Genomic DNA, 13826 nt, shown 5'->3' on the forward strand with positions numbered 1-13826 from the left:
AAAAGGCTTGCGAGCGAGTCGGCTTGCAAGCCAGAAGTGCCTTCTGGCCCTGGTGAGGTTACCTGCAACATAGCTATGACTCTTCGTTATGATGCTAATTAGGGCTGGTTATAATTTTTTCCATCAGGAAGTTGTTTTAGTGGGAGATTAGGTTTTCACTGACGCGTTACTTGTGTTCAAGCGTCGTCTTCTCTGCAATACTTCAGTGTTTGCCTGTTGCTCTCCCTTCACCCCGGAAAGGTCCCTAGGGAGTCCCACGTGCTGTGGCACGTGAGGATGAGTGTGGGTACGTGGTGTCCTCCCTTCTCGCCTCCTTAACCCGGCTGGTGCTGCTGGCTCCGTGCTTTGTGAGCTTTGGAAAGGATGAGGCTAACTGAACATTTTTATTGATCCTTTTGGGGGTGACCCTGACCGGGAGGAGAACTCCATCCCACCAGACGCAGGGCTTCAGAAACTCAGCTCCTGCAGTCCTGAGGAAGCATGTTTTCCAGAAAACACCCATGTTTTTGTGTTTATGGGACCCTGAGGAGCAAAGAGGACGATGCAGAAAACGAACAGGGAGGGTGTTGTTTGGGGAGGTCAAAGTTGGGGCTTCGGAAGCAGGAAGGTCATGGTGGAGGGATGGGAAGGTCGTGGTGGATGGATGGGAAGGTCATGGTGGATGGATGGGAAGGTCGTGGTGGAGGGATGGGAAGGTCATGGTGGATGGATGGGAAGGTCGTGGTGGATGGATGGGAAGGTCGTGGTGGATGGATGGGAAGGTCGTGGTGGAGGGATGGGAAGGTCATGGTGGAGGGATGGGAAGGTCGTGGTGGAGGGATGTCCCCAGCTCTGAGCAACCCCATGTGTTTCCCGCAGCCATCGCCTTTTTCCTGCCAGAAGGGGATGTTTTGGTTAATGGGGAGTAGGTGGTGGTGGCAGCTGGGGATCCCTGCCCGTGGTGTTCGTCTCCTGGTGCCCAGCGGGGATGCTGGGGAGAAGGGATAGAGGAGGAACAAAAAGGAGATAAATTTGGTGCTCTTTTAGTTCACCTGCTCTTACCAAATCTCTTGCCTGTGCTCAGGCTGGGGCTGAAAGCTCTGCCCGGTACAGCAGTCTGGCATGCCCAGTATGGTGCAAGGGACAGAGGAATCCCAGTTGGCATCGATCTGGGTGTCTGTGTGGGGAGGTGACACCCCCTGCACCCCAGCACACCCCCGGGGTTATCGGTTTGGGGGGCACAGGCTGCCGGGAGGCGGGAGCAGCTCTGGAGCTGCCAGGAGCTGTGTGGAGCCCTCAGCTCGCGCCTCGCGCGGGGCTGGGCCGGCTCACACCGGCGTTCGGGGCTGCGGGGCCTTTCTGAGCAGCTGCCAGGGCTGTGCGGGGACACCCCCGGCCCCGGCCGGCGCAGCCGTGCAGCCGGCTCTGCCATCCGTCCGCCCCTGAGCCGGGCTGACCCAAAGGGCTTTGGGGTGATGTGCGTGGGGAAGGGACAACGGGTTCTCCCTTCAGCACGGAGATAACAATGATAATATGAACAGGGGTGGTGATGCGGTGAGCTGTGTGTGCCCGGCCCGCGGCAGCCCAGCCGTGCTCTCCGGTGTTTGTGTGCAGCGGAGCGGACGGTGCTGCTGCCCGGTGACCTGGAAGGGGCTCCGCGGGTCCCCTGGGGCACCAGCGCCGGGGATGGGGATGATGGAGCCGGGTGCCTGTGACAGGGGGACAGGCACTGGGACAGCACCTTGTCCGGTGTGACACCCGGACAGTGCAACACCCATATGGTGCAACACCCATACCTCCTCAGTTCCAGCAGGACAGGGAACTGCTGCAGAGAGTCCAGCGCAGGGCAACAAAGATGCTGGAGGGAGTGGAGCATCTCCCGTGTGAGGAAAGGCTGAGGGAGCTGGGGCTCTGGAGCTGGACAAGAGGAGACTGAGGGGGGACTCATTCATGGGGATCAATATGGAAAGGGGGAGTGTCAGGAGGATGGAGCCAGAAGCTTGGTGACAACCAATAGTAGAACAAGGGGTAATGGGTTCAAACTGGAACGCAAGAGGTTCCACTTAAATATGAGAAGAAACGTCTTCCCAGTGAGGGTGGCAGAGCCTGGCCCAGGCTGCCCAGGGGGTTGTGGAGTCTCCTTCTGTGCAGACATTCCAACCCCCTGGACACCTTCCTGTGTAACCTCAGCTGGGTGTTCCTGCTCCATGGGGGGATTGACCTGGATGAGCTTTCCAGGGCCCTTCCAACCCCTGACATTCTGGGATTCTGTGAAACACTTTACCAGTGCAATATCCACACCTTGGTACCAGGGGTGCATAAACCAACTTGAAAGCCTTGGAGGAGAGTGAAGGTGGCACAAACTAAATTTTTATTTTAAATGGCCTGCTTGCAGATCTGTGCAAGGGTTTGCTGGCACAGTGTCTGAGCACACCAGGGATGCACGAGGCACATCTTCAAGGCTGCCCGTAGGCTCTTGAGCTTTGCCAGGAGGGGCTTTCAGCTTGGGGTGGGTGTCCTGAGCCTGTTGTACACCAGCTGCCCCTCAGCAGAGTTGGTCGGTGCCTTCCCACCCCTGTCTGCTCCAGGGGATGGGGTCAGGCTGCGGGGGCACCCAGGCCCTGGCGCTGGGTGCCGGCGGGTGCTGTTGCCTCCATGTGAAGCTGCGCGATGGAAACGTGAGTGTCAGGCGGGTCGGGGGCGATGGGCGGGCGTGCAGGCAGCGCCTGGCCGGCTCTGGAGCGGGGCTGTGCTGCACAGATGGAAGAGTAATTAAGAATAATAAAAAGGAAAGAGACTTGGATTCGCTACAGTCTCAGCACATTAATTGTGCTTTGGGGCCCGAATTGTAACGGAGCCCCGCTAGAGGGAATCCAGCAGAGAAACCAAACGTCTCGCGCTGTCCAAAGCTGACCATTTAAGAGACCCTTGCCTTCATCTGCTGCCAGGTATTGCTTCCAGAGCCTCCCATCTGCCAAAACCCAACTTCTCATTTGAAATATTTTTGTGGGAGGAGGAGAAGCTCCGGTGCCGCTCAGAGTGCCGGCCATGGGGAGGCAGGGGGTGATGCGCCGGGGCGGCGTGTGGTGCCGCTCGCTGCTGGACATGGAGAAGTAGGGTTTTTGTGGCTTTCGGAGGCATCTGTCCGCACTGCCTGGCCTTGTCACCGGGCTGGGACTTGGCATGTCACTGGTCTTGTGCCTGAGGAGCGGGGTGAGTTGTGCTGGCAAGCGGAGGGTCCTGCCTGTGCTTCCGTGCCGGCTGAGCATCTCCTCTAAATTGACAAGCAATTACATGGTTAATGGTATCAATGTTAAATCCTCATCACTCAGCAGCCTGAGGCTTAATGCTTCATTAAGGCAAAGGCATCTAATGGCTCTCCAGGCTGAGCTGCCTTCGCTTTAAGCCTGAGTAGAAGTTTATCTGTCCAGCTTTGCTTTTGCTCTCCTGGTCCTACGTGCTCACGTGAGTCCCTCCAAAATGGACGGGGGGCAGGAAAACACTCCTGCACGCTCTGTGTTGCCGGGACTGTTTGGATCAAGCCTTGTTGTTGATGCGGTGTGTGGGGAGGGGGGCAGTGTTTGGAGACCTGGTATTCCCGGTTCCCCTGGGCACCCCGCGCTCCCTGCCTGTCCTTGTTCATCACTCTGTACCCTCCCTGCACCCCGCTGCGGTGCCTCTGGATTTAACCACCTTCTCCCGCACGTTACGCTGCGTTTGTCGATGCTGAATTTCACCTGCGGTTGGGGACCCGTGCTCTGCTCTCCTGCGAGCGCAGCGCTGCAGACGCTTCACACGTCGGTGCCTCCTGGATCTGACGTCTCGTTGGGACCGACGCCGACCGCGGGGCTGATCCTGCGCCCGTCTGCTGGGAGATCTTCCCCGGGGAGGCCGCGGAGCAGAGCGGCAGGAGCAGCTCTGCACCAGCTCCCCAGTCCGGAGCTCTGCGCTGAAACGCGGCGCTGGAGCCGACCCTGCAGGGGGACCCCCGGCTGCAACCCCCTGCCCGTCTCTGGACCTGCGCCTCACTCTGTCCTGCGTGTTGGTATCAAACTCCGCAAAATTTATACTCTTTCAGCCATTTGGATGGGATTTTGACTCCTGGAAGCCCGGCCGGCTCTGTGGAGCATCTTGCGCTGCTTTGGTGCGTTGTGGATCTGTACAGACAGCCGGTGTCCTCGGCTCAAGAGCCCGCGCTGGAGACCATCGCCATGGTTTTTGTGAGCGTTTTGCTCCTTTAGCTGCTCCTTTTTATGTTCCCTTGAGTAGCCGCTTCATTTTTTTGCTCCATGCGGTTCCCTTTCAAAGCGACGTTCTCCCCTCGTTGTTACGATGATCAGAACAAGAAGAGGCTTCTTGAACCAAGTGTTGGACTGCTGCTTGGCTGCCTCCCCCCGCCACGGCTCCAGCTGGCATTCTGCTGGCCTGTTTGGATATTTAATATTTTTGTAATCTCTGAATGCAACATCTACACAGTTATTTTGAAGGAACTGATGTCTCCTGTTACTGCTGCATGCTCTGCCTTTGCAGGATCTCCTAGTTCCCCACACTGGAGCTACGCTTACTCTTGTTTTGATACAAATAGCTTATTACCTGCTGAGTAAGGCCTTAGGAGCTCTCGCAGGGGCTGGTGTTCACAGACGGCTCGTGTGTTCCCCTGGGCTGCGGCGTGAATGGCCGAAGTCTGTTTGAGATGGAACAACCCCTGGCGTGGCGCTGGGAAGCTCTTCATGGAACTGCACCAGGGCTGGGACCTGGGACATCGTCAGCGGGGCTGGGGCTGCGGCTGCCGTGCCTTCTGCTGGACTCGGCTCCCCGAGATGACCTTACGGGGTGTTTTCGCTCAGGCTCCTGACTCTGGTTCACAATGGGAAGATCTCGTGCAGCTCTTAAGGGGCCGTTTCTCCATTTTCCCAGGCGTTTGCACGGGGATTTGTGCTGACAGTGCTGCTGTCCCCGCATCCGCCGGCCTGGCCCAAAGGTGTGGATGCGTGGCTCCGCCAAGGAGCTGCTGGCAGGCGGGACCGGCTGCGGGACAGGAGGTACATCCACCCGCCCTGTGGCTTTCTGATTAGTAAAACATTTGCTGGTGTTTCACACGAGAGCCCCGGTTGTGCGGAGGCGTTTGGAGGGAGCTGATGGACATGGAGCCCGGATCCCAGCGTGGTCCTCGTTGGGACACCCGCGGCTCCTGCTGTTGCGGGAAGGTGTGGGAGGAGAAGAAAGACCTTGTTCCATAACCCGGCTGTTGAGATCGGATGGATTTACCAAAGGTCACCCCGGTTTTTGCGGGGTGGAGGCAGGAATTGGGCTGCACGAGCAACCTGAAGCCCCGAGTCCTGGCGCTGGGGAGGCGTTGGCTGCGCCGTGCTGGCCAGATCCCGCTTTGCCTCCCGGCCTTGTCTCTGAAATCACCCCCGTTGCTTCGGGATTCTCCGTTGCGTCGCCTTTCCCAAGCCCCTCGTGCCGTCACTGTGCTCCTCCCGGGTTTTGTGGTGAATAAATCCCCGTGCCTGCATGTGCTGGAGCACCGGGATGCTTTGTGTCTGTCGCTGTGGATGGACAGACCCCATTTTGGGGTCAGGAGCCAGTTTTTTGGAGTACGTTTAGCCCAGTCTGCCATTTAGGTGCCTAATCCCGTAACGCCGTGGTTTGGTGTTTCGGTCGGCGCTGCGGCGCGGGGCGGGGGGCACGGCGGGCGCTGGTGCCGTCCAGCAGGAGATGGGCAGCTCCCGCGGGACCGAAGGGCGAAAGCAAGGAACTTAATGTGAATTTAACTGACTTTCTGCCCTGCAATTAAAGCCACTCAGCCCCATCGGGGCTCTGAGTTTACATTCTTTGCTGAGGCACCGTGTGTAATTATATATGTATAATTTAAACTGTGCATATGCATGTGTTCCTATTATACACCAAGGAGCAAAGGAAATTATCCAGGAATTAAAGGGGGAGGAGGGTGCGGGCGCGGAGAATGGTTCGCTTGTGTGGATGTGGCAGCCGGGGGAAGCTGGTGGGATCACGTCCTCACCGCTGCAAACGCCTTCGGAAGGTGCGGAAAACGAGGAACCAGCCGGGCCAGGAGCCCCCCTAACGCTCCCTCTCTTCTCTTGCAGCCACTTCCAACGGGACGCTGGACGGGCTGGAGAACCGGGAAGGAGGGGTCTGCCAGACGCGCTCCATGAAAATCGTCATGAAAGTGGGGCAGGGTGAGTCCTCCCGCGCCCCCGGGATCTCCCGTCGCCAAAGTGCCTTTGCCCAGCAAAACCAGCACCCCTGTCCTGCCGTGCTGGGGGTTCTGGGGAAACTGAGGCCAGGCCAGCTGGTCCCTGGCACTCAGGAGGCCTCCTGGGTTACTTCAGCACAATTTGAATTTTAGGATCTTTTATTTTCACCCTTTTTTCTGTTGCCAACACTCGCACGTGTTGGGATGAAAATGGAGCGATTGTTCTGCGGTACCTGGTGGCCGGTGTCCTTGGGGGACAAGTGCACGTGCATCGGGGGGGCTGGCACGGACGGTGCCCCGGGACTTGTCGGGCTCCCCGTCACCGCTCGAGTACCTCCCAGCCCCAGCAATGCCCTGGCCTTGTTTCAGCCCCCGACCCAGATGCACAGCTCCCGATGGCTGCTTCTTATTATGGTGTTTTTCACTTTGGGGCCAATATTTATAATAAACAGAAGAAGCGGTGCTGCAGCCTTGGCAGGCTCAGCCCCCTCCTGCCGCCCGGGCGAGAAACCTGCCCCAGCCCACGCACAGGAGCTCAGAAAGCATCAAAATTAGGGTGGGGAAGCTGCTTCCCACAAGCCCTGCAGCATCTCAGCCTTGCCCTGTTGCTCCTGCAGCTCCCATCGCTCCCGCATCTCCTGCGGGGGGTGGCCAGCTGGGATCTGGGGGGCAGGAGGGTGGGGTATTGCCAATCCAAGCTGAACCGAAGCGTCTCTCATCCACCCCTTCCCTCTCCTCCCCAGATCCCAACGCGGTGATCCCAGAGCAGCTGACGACGAGTCGGCCGAGCAAGGAAGCCGACAACACCGTGAAGATCGTCACGCAGAGCCCGCGCAGCAAGGTCCCCACGGTGGAGGAGCCCGGCAAGCCCGGTGGGTTTTCCGGGGACACCCCAGGAGAGGGGACAGGGATGGAGCAGCTCGGAGCCAGGCCGGTCGCTGGGACGGGGATGCTGGTTCCTCCGGAGCAGGGGTGCAGATGGGTTCCCGCGAGCGTTCGCTGCTCGCAGCAGCGCGGTGCAGCCAGCCAGGCTGCGGGCTTGTTTGCCCAGCTCTGGTATGTCCTGGCAGGAGCTTTGCAGGGAAGTGCTGGTTCAGCACCCTCCTCCTCCTCCTCGCTGCCCATCTGTCCTCACAGTACATCTGAGAGGCCTTGGAGGAGGTCAGGTCCGTGGGTTTTTGAGCCGAGCCAGCGTGAAAGCCCTTTGAAGGTGGTTTCCTGAGTTCCTGACCCCGCTGAGAGAAAAGTGAAATCAGATGAAGTCGAGGAGAGTCGCCCTTTTCTTCTCGCCCGGCGCGGCCAGCCCAGCGCTCTGCCCTGGGGGCCGGGGTTGGAATCGGATATCGCGGGGCTCCGGGTGTCAGAGCCCGATTTCACCGCAGCGCCCAGGGCTGCTGTGGAAGAGCAAAGTCCCAGGGCTCAGGTGGGATGGAGCTGCGCTCTGCTGCACCAGCTGGGGAAAACGGGGAGCCAGGGTGTGGGGTGGGGGACGGGACACGCGGTACCTGCTCTGCGGGTGCCCAGAGCCCCACGGGACACCGTGGTTGGACTCGATCATCTTGAGCATCTCTTCCAACTGAAATGATTCTGTGTAAATGCCAGTGGTTACAGCTGTGTAGTGAAAATACAGAAAAGGACGGCGTATAACAGGATATATGGATGTAGAGCGAAAGTTTCTAGTGAGTTCATTAACATACCTGTCAACCAACTCAATCTCAGGACTGTGAACACATCTGGGCTTTTGATGAGGCTGGTGTTGCAAATATATTTGAGATACCTACAGGAAATGCCATAAGAATCAATGAGAGCCCTTCGTGAAAGGCCATGGAAAGCCAATCATAAGTTAACACTTTTGGTGTAGGCTTAACAGATGATGATGAGAAATAATGCCATGCTAATATCCATATTTCTCAGGTATTTGCCACCATAGTCTACAGCCCATTTCCAAGCAGGAATATGGTTTTTGCCTATAGCCTTTTAAAGGTGAACGACACTGATCCTGAAACACAAGTATCTGTTGATAACTGTGTCAAGAGATAATTGTATTGAAAGAAATCTAAGCTCTTGGGCTTCTGTTGAGAAAGTAAGTGGGGTTTGTGTCTCGCAGTTGCTTGAAAATAGCCTAAACCCATTATTAGTCCTGTGTTTTAATCAAGTAGTGAAACAAACCAGATTGGATCAGTCAGTAGGCCAGCCGGTTTGGGCAGCAGAGAGCCAAAAGAGTAGAAGTCCAAGCTGTAAAGACCACATAGGGACCGTGAGTGCAGACCTGGCTGGCCTGTTCGCGCTGCTCCGTGCACGGGTGGAGCGGGACCCCCGGGCTGACCCCCTCCCCTCAATTGCAGATCCCGTCAACCAGGATGGCCAGGAGACCCAGGGTCCCAGCGACGGCTTCTTGAGCTCCAAGGTGGCCGTTTTCGCGGCCATCGGCGCCGGCTGCGTCATCTTCATCCTCATCATCATCTTCCTCGTCGTCCTCCTGATCAAGATCCGCAAGCGGCATCGGAAGCACACGCAGCAGCGAGCCGCAGCCTTGTCCCTCAGCACCTTGGCCAGCCCGAAATGCAGCGGGAACGCGGGCTCGGAGCCCAGCGACATCATCATCCCCTTACGGACTACAGAGAACAACTACTGCCCGCACTACGAGAAGGTGAGCGGGGACTACGGGCACCCCGTCTACATCGTCCAGGAGATGCCCCCCCAGAGCCCGGCCAACATCTACTACAAGGTGTGAGGAGCAGCCGGGGACACGCGGCCGAAGCAGGAGCACCCGGGAGCGCCCGGCGCGGGGGGGCGGCCGCCCCAGCTCTCCCCACGGGCGGGGAGGCGGCGACACGAACCCCACGGCAGGCGAGGGGAGCGCCGGGGAGCGGATGGCTCGCTGGAGCGCCGATTCTCCCCCTTTGTATTTAGTTTTGTAGTTCTGAGCTTTTGTAATCCCGAGACTCGAGGGTTGAGCCTTCAGCGTCCTCCTCTTCTTCGGCAGACTGCGGCCGGCCCGGGGCGGGTGCCGTGCCTTTCCCTGCCCGCTCGGACACGCCGAACCCGGGGACCCCGCCTCCCCTTCTCGTTTTTTTGGGATTTTCCCGCCTCGCCCCTGCGTCCTTGTGTGAAGTGCCCGTGCGCCTGGTGCCGCGCCGCTCCCCGAGCCGGGGGAGGAGGAGGATGCTCTGCCCAGGTGCCAAGATGCAGACAGCTGTGCGGGGAGGAAGCTGGCAAACCCGATTTACTACTACTACTATTATTATTATAATAATTATTTTAATTTTTTTGTAACGTTTTTATTTGGTTTTTTTTCTGGTGAATTCCGGGCGGGATTTCGTCCCTCCGCCTTGGGGCACACGCCGTCGCCTCCGTCCAGCACGCCGTCCCGCGGGAGACCCCGCTGCTCCCGCCCCTGCCCTTTGAAACTTTTGTGTTCGTAGCTGTTGACTCTTGTTTTAGTCTCTTTATAAAAAGAAAGAAAGAAAAAAAATATATCTATCTATACCATGTCTCAAGCATCCAACAGCAGGGAGCCCGGGCGCGGAGCAGCAGCTCGGCCGCAGCTCTTCCCGACGCCCCGAAGATGAGGAGAAGGTCTTCGCTGGTGGTTTCTGTGGGGCTGGGCTGAGCAAAGCGGGGGCAGGGGGTGGGAGGGCAGGGGGTGTCTGTCCTTGGAAAGGAAAACTGGAAAAAAAGCGGTTCTGACCCGCAGCTCGTGCTGGGGCTGCCGGGAAGAGGCCGGTGCTGGGTGACCTCAGGGGTAGCACTGGGCTTTGCTGGGCTGGGAGCTGAGCCTAAGGCTTCTCCCCCTGCCCAGTCCCCTTTTGGGGAGCCGTTCCCAGCCGTTTGCCCCCCACCCAGCCCTACTTCCAGTGCCACCTCCTGGGGGTCCCGCGGCCCCTTGTTGTGCCCGTCTCCTGCGCAAAACTGGCAGGGGTTGAGCCTTGGGCTGTCCTGGTGGGATCATTCCCAGGTTCCGCATCCCAGGAGGCGCCGTGAGCACGGCGGGGCTGGCGCTGTCCTGCGCCCCGTCCTGCCGTCCCCACCTGGGCAGCTGCCACCCCCCTTTCCCCGCTTTCTTTTCCTTTCAGCAGTAGCTGCTTTTGCTCAGGGAGCAGGCGCGGGCGGCGGGTTTGGACCGGCGCAGGGGCTGCCTGGCCGCGTTTGTCCTCGCCTGGCCCTGGAGCCCCCAGACCCACGTCGGGAAGTGCCCAAAGAGCGAGAGAAGCTGCTCTGCGAAAAAGTGCCTTGTCGAGGAGCGGGCAGAGTGGGGCCGGCGCGGGGGTTTCCTGCGGGACGGAGCGTCCTGCGTGGCACCGCTTGGTTTTGGAAGGCAGGAGCTGGGGCTGGAGCAGCTCAGGCTGCCCCCGCTCTCCTGCCTCAGCATCCCGAGGCGGGGGCGGCTTCCAGGGCCCCAAACTGGCTGTATTCGGGGGAGAAGAGTCACGGTGGGTGCTCCCCCCTGCCCGGCCCTTCTCCCGCTCCCCACCGCCGCTGCCCCCCATGTAGCACCTTTCAGCCCTTTCCCCCTGTTCTCCATGCCCAGCCGGGGCTGCTGAAGGGCCGGGAGCTGCCCTGGCCGGAACCCCCTGTACCCCCTATTCCTGGGGGAATGGGCTCTGCTCTCAGAAATCACAGAAAATTGTGTCTTAATTTCCCTCGGCGGTGCCCTCTCCATCTGCAGACCTGACGTGAGCAGAGCCCCAGCTGGGCGGTGGCGATGGCGGTGACGATGATGGTGGTGGCGGTGGAGGATGCTTCGATGGGGGGTGTCCCCACAGAGGAGGCGGCGGGGGATGATTCAGTTTTGGTTCGTTTTTTGGAGGAAAAGGGCTGGGGAAGGAGGCTGGACGTGGGTGGTACCCAGAGCAGACCGAGGGTGCTGGGCGGCCTCCCACGCTGGGCGTCCCCAAATGATGGTTGTCCCCAGCTCCCCAGCTCCACTCCTATTGCTGGGCGAGCTGAGAAACCTTGTAAATATGTGAAGAAAGGGTAAAAGCTGAACTTTGGGGTTTTGCTGAGCACCTCGGTCTGCTGGGTCCTGAAACAGAGTGTGTCCCTTCGCTTCTTTTCATTGAAAGCGTTCAAGTTTGGTTGTTTTTTCTTTTTCTTTTTTTCCGTTTTGTTTGTGTAAATACTAGTCTTTTTTGGAAGAAATAATGTAAAGATGTTTTGTATAAACTCTGAATTATTTTCTGGTTGCTTTTTCTTAGAAAAACAAATGAGAACTAAAAAAAAAAAAGAAAAAAGAAAAAAAGAAAAAAGAAATTTTAAGCAAGAACGGGTGTGTAAACCATCGCCATGGCGCTCAGCCGCGGGTGTGTAAACCATCGCCATGGTGCTCAGCCGCGGGTGTGTAAACCATCGCCACTCAGCCGCGGGTGTGTAAACCATCGCCATGGCGCTCAGCCGCGGGTGTGTAAACCATCGCCATGGTGCTCAGCCGCGGGTGTGTAAACCATTGTCATGGTGCTCAGCCGCGGGTGTGTAAACCATCGCCATGGTGCTCAGCCGCGGGTGTGTAAACCATCGCCATGGTGCGGGGCTGTGCCTGCCATAGGATGCAGCATCTGCCAGGCCCCGAGCAGAGACAGGGACACTTGGCGACACAAAGTGAGCTGGAGGAGCATCAAATTCATCTCCTTTTTTATCTTTAACAAAAACAAAAAAGAACCTTGGGGTGTGTAAATCAACAGAGCATCCTGAGATCCTGACCCGCGTTCCCAGCCTGCGGAGCTGCTGCTGTTGCAGGTCCCTTTGCGCATATATCCTGATTTTCCAGTTGCCCGCTCCAAGGACACAGTAGCCCTGTCTCTGCTCGGAGCCCGGGGCCACTCGCTCCTCCTTGCTGTGTCCAGGGCCATGCCAGGGGTCCCTGCCCTGGGGGAGGTGGCCGTGCCCACCCAAGCATCACCATCTCCGGTGTCACCGTCTCCGGTGTCACCGCCATTGTCTGGCGCTTCTCCAAGAGGCAACTGGGAGCTCCTTGCCCTCCCACTTGCCCATGGCTCTGCGTTCTATCAGCAGAGGGTGCGGGGGGCTGCCCTGGCTCCAGCACCCCCGCCCCGCGCTCCCCCATTCCAGAGCTGTGACCACGTCTCCATCCCACGGTGACGCATCCGCGGTCCCGCGTCCCACGATCAACCAGCGGCAGGGCTGCTGCCCCCAGCCCTTCGCCGCGGTGCCGGTTTCCCCGTCCGTCCTCCACCGCCGGGAGCCGAGAGGCGGTTTGGACGTGGAGCGCGGATGCGGCCGGTTCCGCTGCGGGGCGCAGGGGGTGGGAATCGCTCACCAGTTTGGGCACCGCGGGGGACACGGGGGCTCTGGCTGTGACATGGGCCCTCTGTGCCAGCAGCTCCCTGGGGCTCAGCAGTCCCGCGCTGGTTGGTGGTGCCGGGCTCCCCGTGGGGCTCGGGGTGCCGGGTCCCCTCGGCCGCGCTCCCCGGCGCCGCAGACTTTTTGTTTCTTCGTGTCATGTTCCTCTTTTTGGATTCCTTTTGCCTTCGCCCCAGCTCTCCTGCCCAGTAGCATATCATCGGCATCGGTAACCAGCTCTGTGGCATCTGAACTCCATGGAGCCGTGATGGAACCTGATATATTGTTAAATAAAAGGGTTTTTTTCCTATGGAACCCCGGCTGTCTTCTGTGTGCTTTTTTGCTGCCCCAGGTTGTCTTTTGAAATTGCAGCCCGATCTGAAGCGATCTGGGACAAGTTAGCTCACGCCGTTCCTCGCCGCTTTTCCTGCGGCTCTCGGAGGGAGCTGTTGGGTTGGTTTCGGTGAGAGTTACAAATCTGGGGAGTTTTGTCTGATGTTTGCTGGCATGGTCCCCAGGTCCCGGTGTGCCCGGTGACCCCTCAGAGCACGCGCAGCCTCGCGGGAGCCGGTGGAAGGTGCAGGGCAGTGATGCTCATCCCATCCAGCGCCTGACAGTTATTTAGTCATTCCTTAATGTGCCTTCATTTGATAAAGTTATTAAAAAGTAATTTCAGGAAGTGGGATGGTAATAAATCCTCGACAGATGGTGCTTTCGCCGGCTTCAAAATGGGCTCCACCCGCAGTCATTGCTCTCTTATAACCAGCCTCATCCAGCACTGTGCGTGGCTGTGACGCAGCGCACCGGGTGTTGTGAACAAGAAGTGGGGGGTTCAGCCGTGTTGCTCAGCCTGGAGCCGGTATTTGTTTTAGTGGGTTTTGGACACCTCTTTGCAGCCCTTGGTGCCTCGGTGCTGGCTGGCATCTCCGGGATGGCGTGCAGGGAACTCGGGGAGTCTGGGATGGCTGGAGAAGAAAGGACCCCAGGGAAGGGCAGAGCTGGAGCAGTTAAACACGGTCCTTAGTGCTGGTGTGGAGCTGGGACGCAGGATGTGGGATGCGGGATGGGAGATGCAGGATGCGGGATGCAGGTTTGGGAATACGGGATGCGGGAGGGGGGATGCAGGCTGGGGATGGAGCGGGATGATGGGCAAGGGTATGAGGAAGGCTCTTGATGATCTGCTGGGAGGAATGAGCCTCCTCCAGAACCAGGCGACGGGAAACCCAGGGTGCAGCAGGACGCTGGAGGAGGGGAGCAAGGCCAGCGTCCCTCTGATGGGGATGGAGCAGCCGCAGCTCTGCCTGCCCGCTGTAAACTGTGCGTCAAT

At 58.7% G+C, this 13826-nt stretch overlaps 2 protein-coding genes across 2 annotated transcripts in view; one reads left to right on the forward strand and one right to left on the reverse strand.

Annotated features, from left to right (window-relative positions):
- The window catches only part of EFNB1 (ephrin B1), a 46040-nt gene extending 33222 nt beyond the window's left edge, over nt 1-12818 (forward strand). Inside the window, exons 3-5 of the mRNA XM_082061899.1 lie at nt 6090-6182; nt 6943-7071; nt 8545-12818. Coding sequence (XP_081918025.1) covers nt 6090-6182; nt 6943-7071; nt 8545-8933 — 611 coding nt within the window. The 3' untranslated portion in view covers nt 8934-12818. The remainder of the gene's footprint in view (nt 1-6089; nt 6183-6942; nt 7072-8544) is intronic.
- The window catches only part of LOC309444091 (chromosome-associated kinesin KIF4-like), a 474457-nt gene that overhangs the window by 280588 nt on the left and 180043 nt on the right, over nt 1-13826 (reverse strand). The gene's annotated exons all lie outside the window — the stretch shown is intronic.

The sequence above is a fragment of the Streptopelia decaocto genome (assembly GCF_964273445.1).
Source record: "Streptopelia decaocto genome assembly, chromosome: 10".
NCBI lineage: Eukaryota > Metazoa > Chordata > Aves > Columbiformes > Columbidae > Streptopelia > Streptopelia decaocto.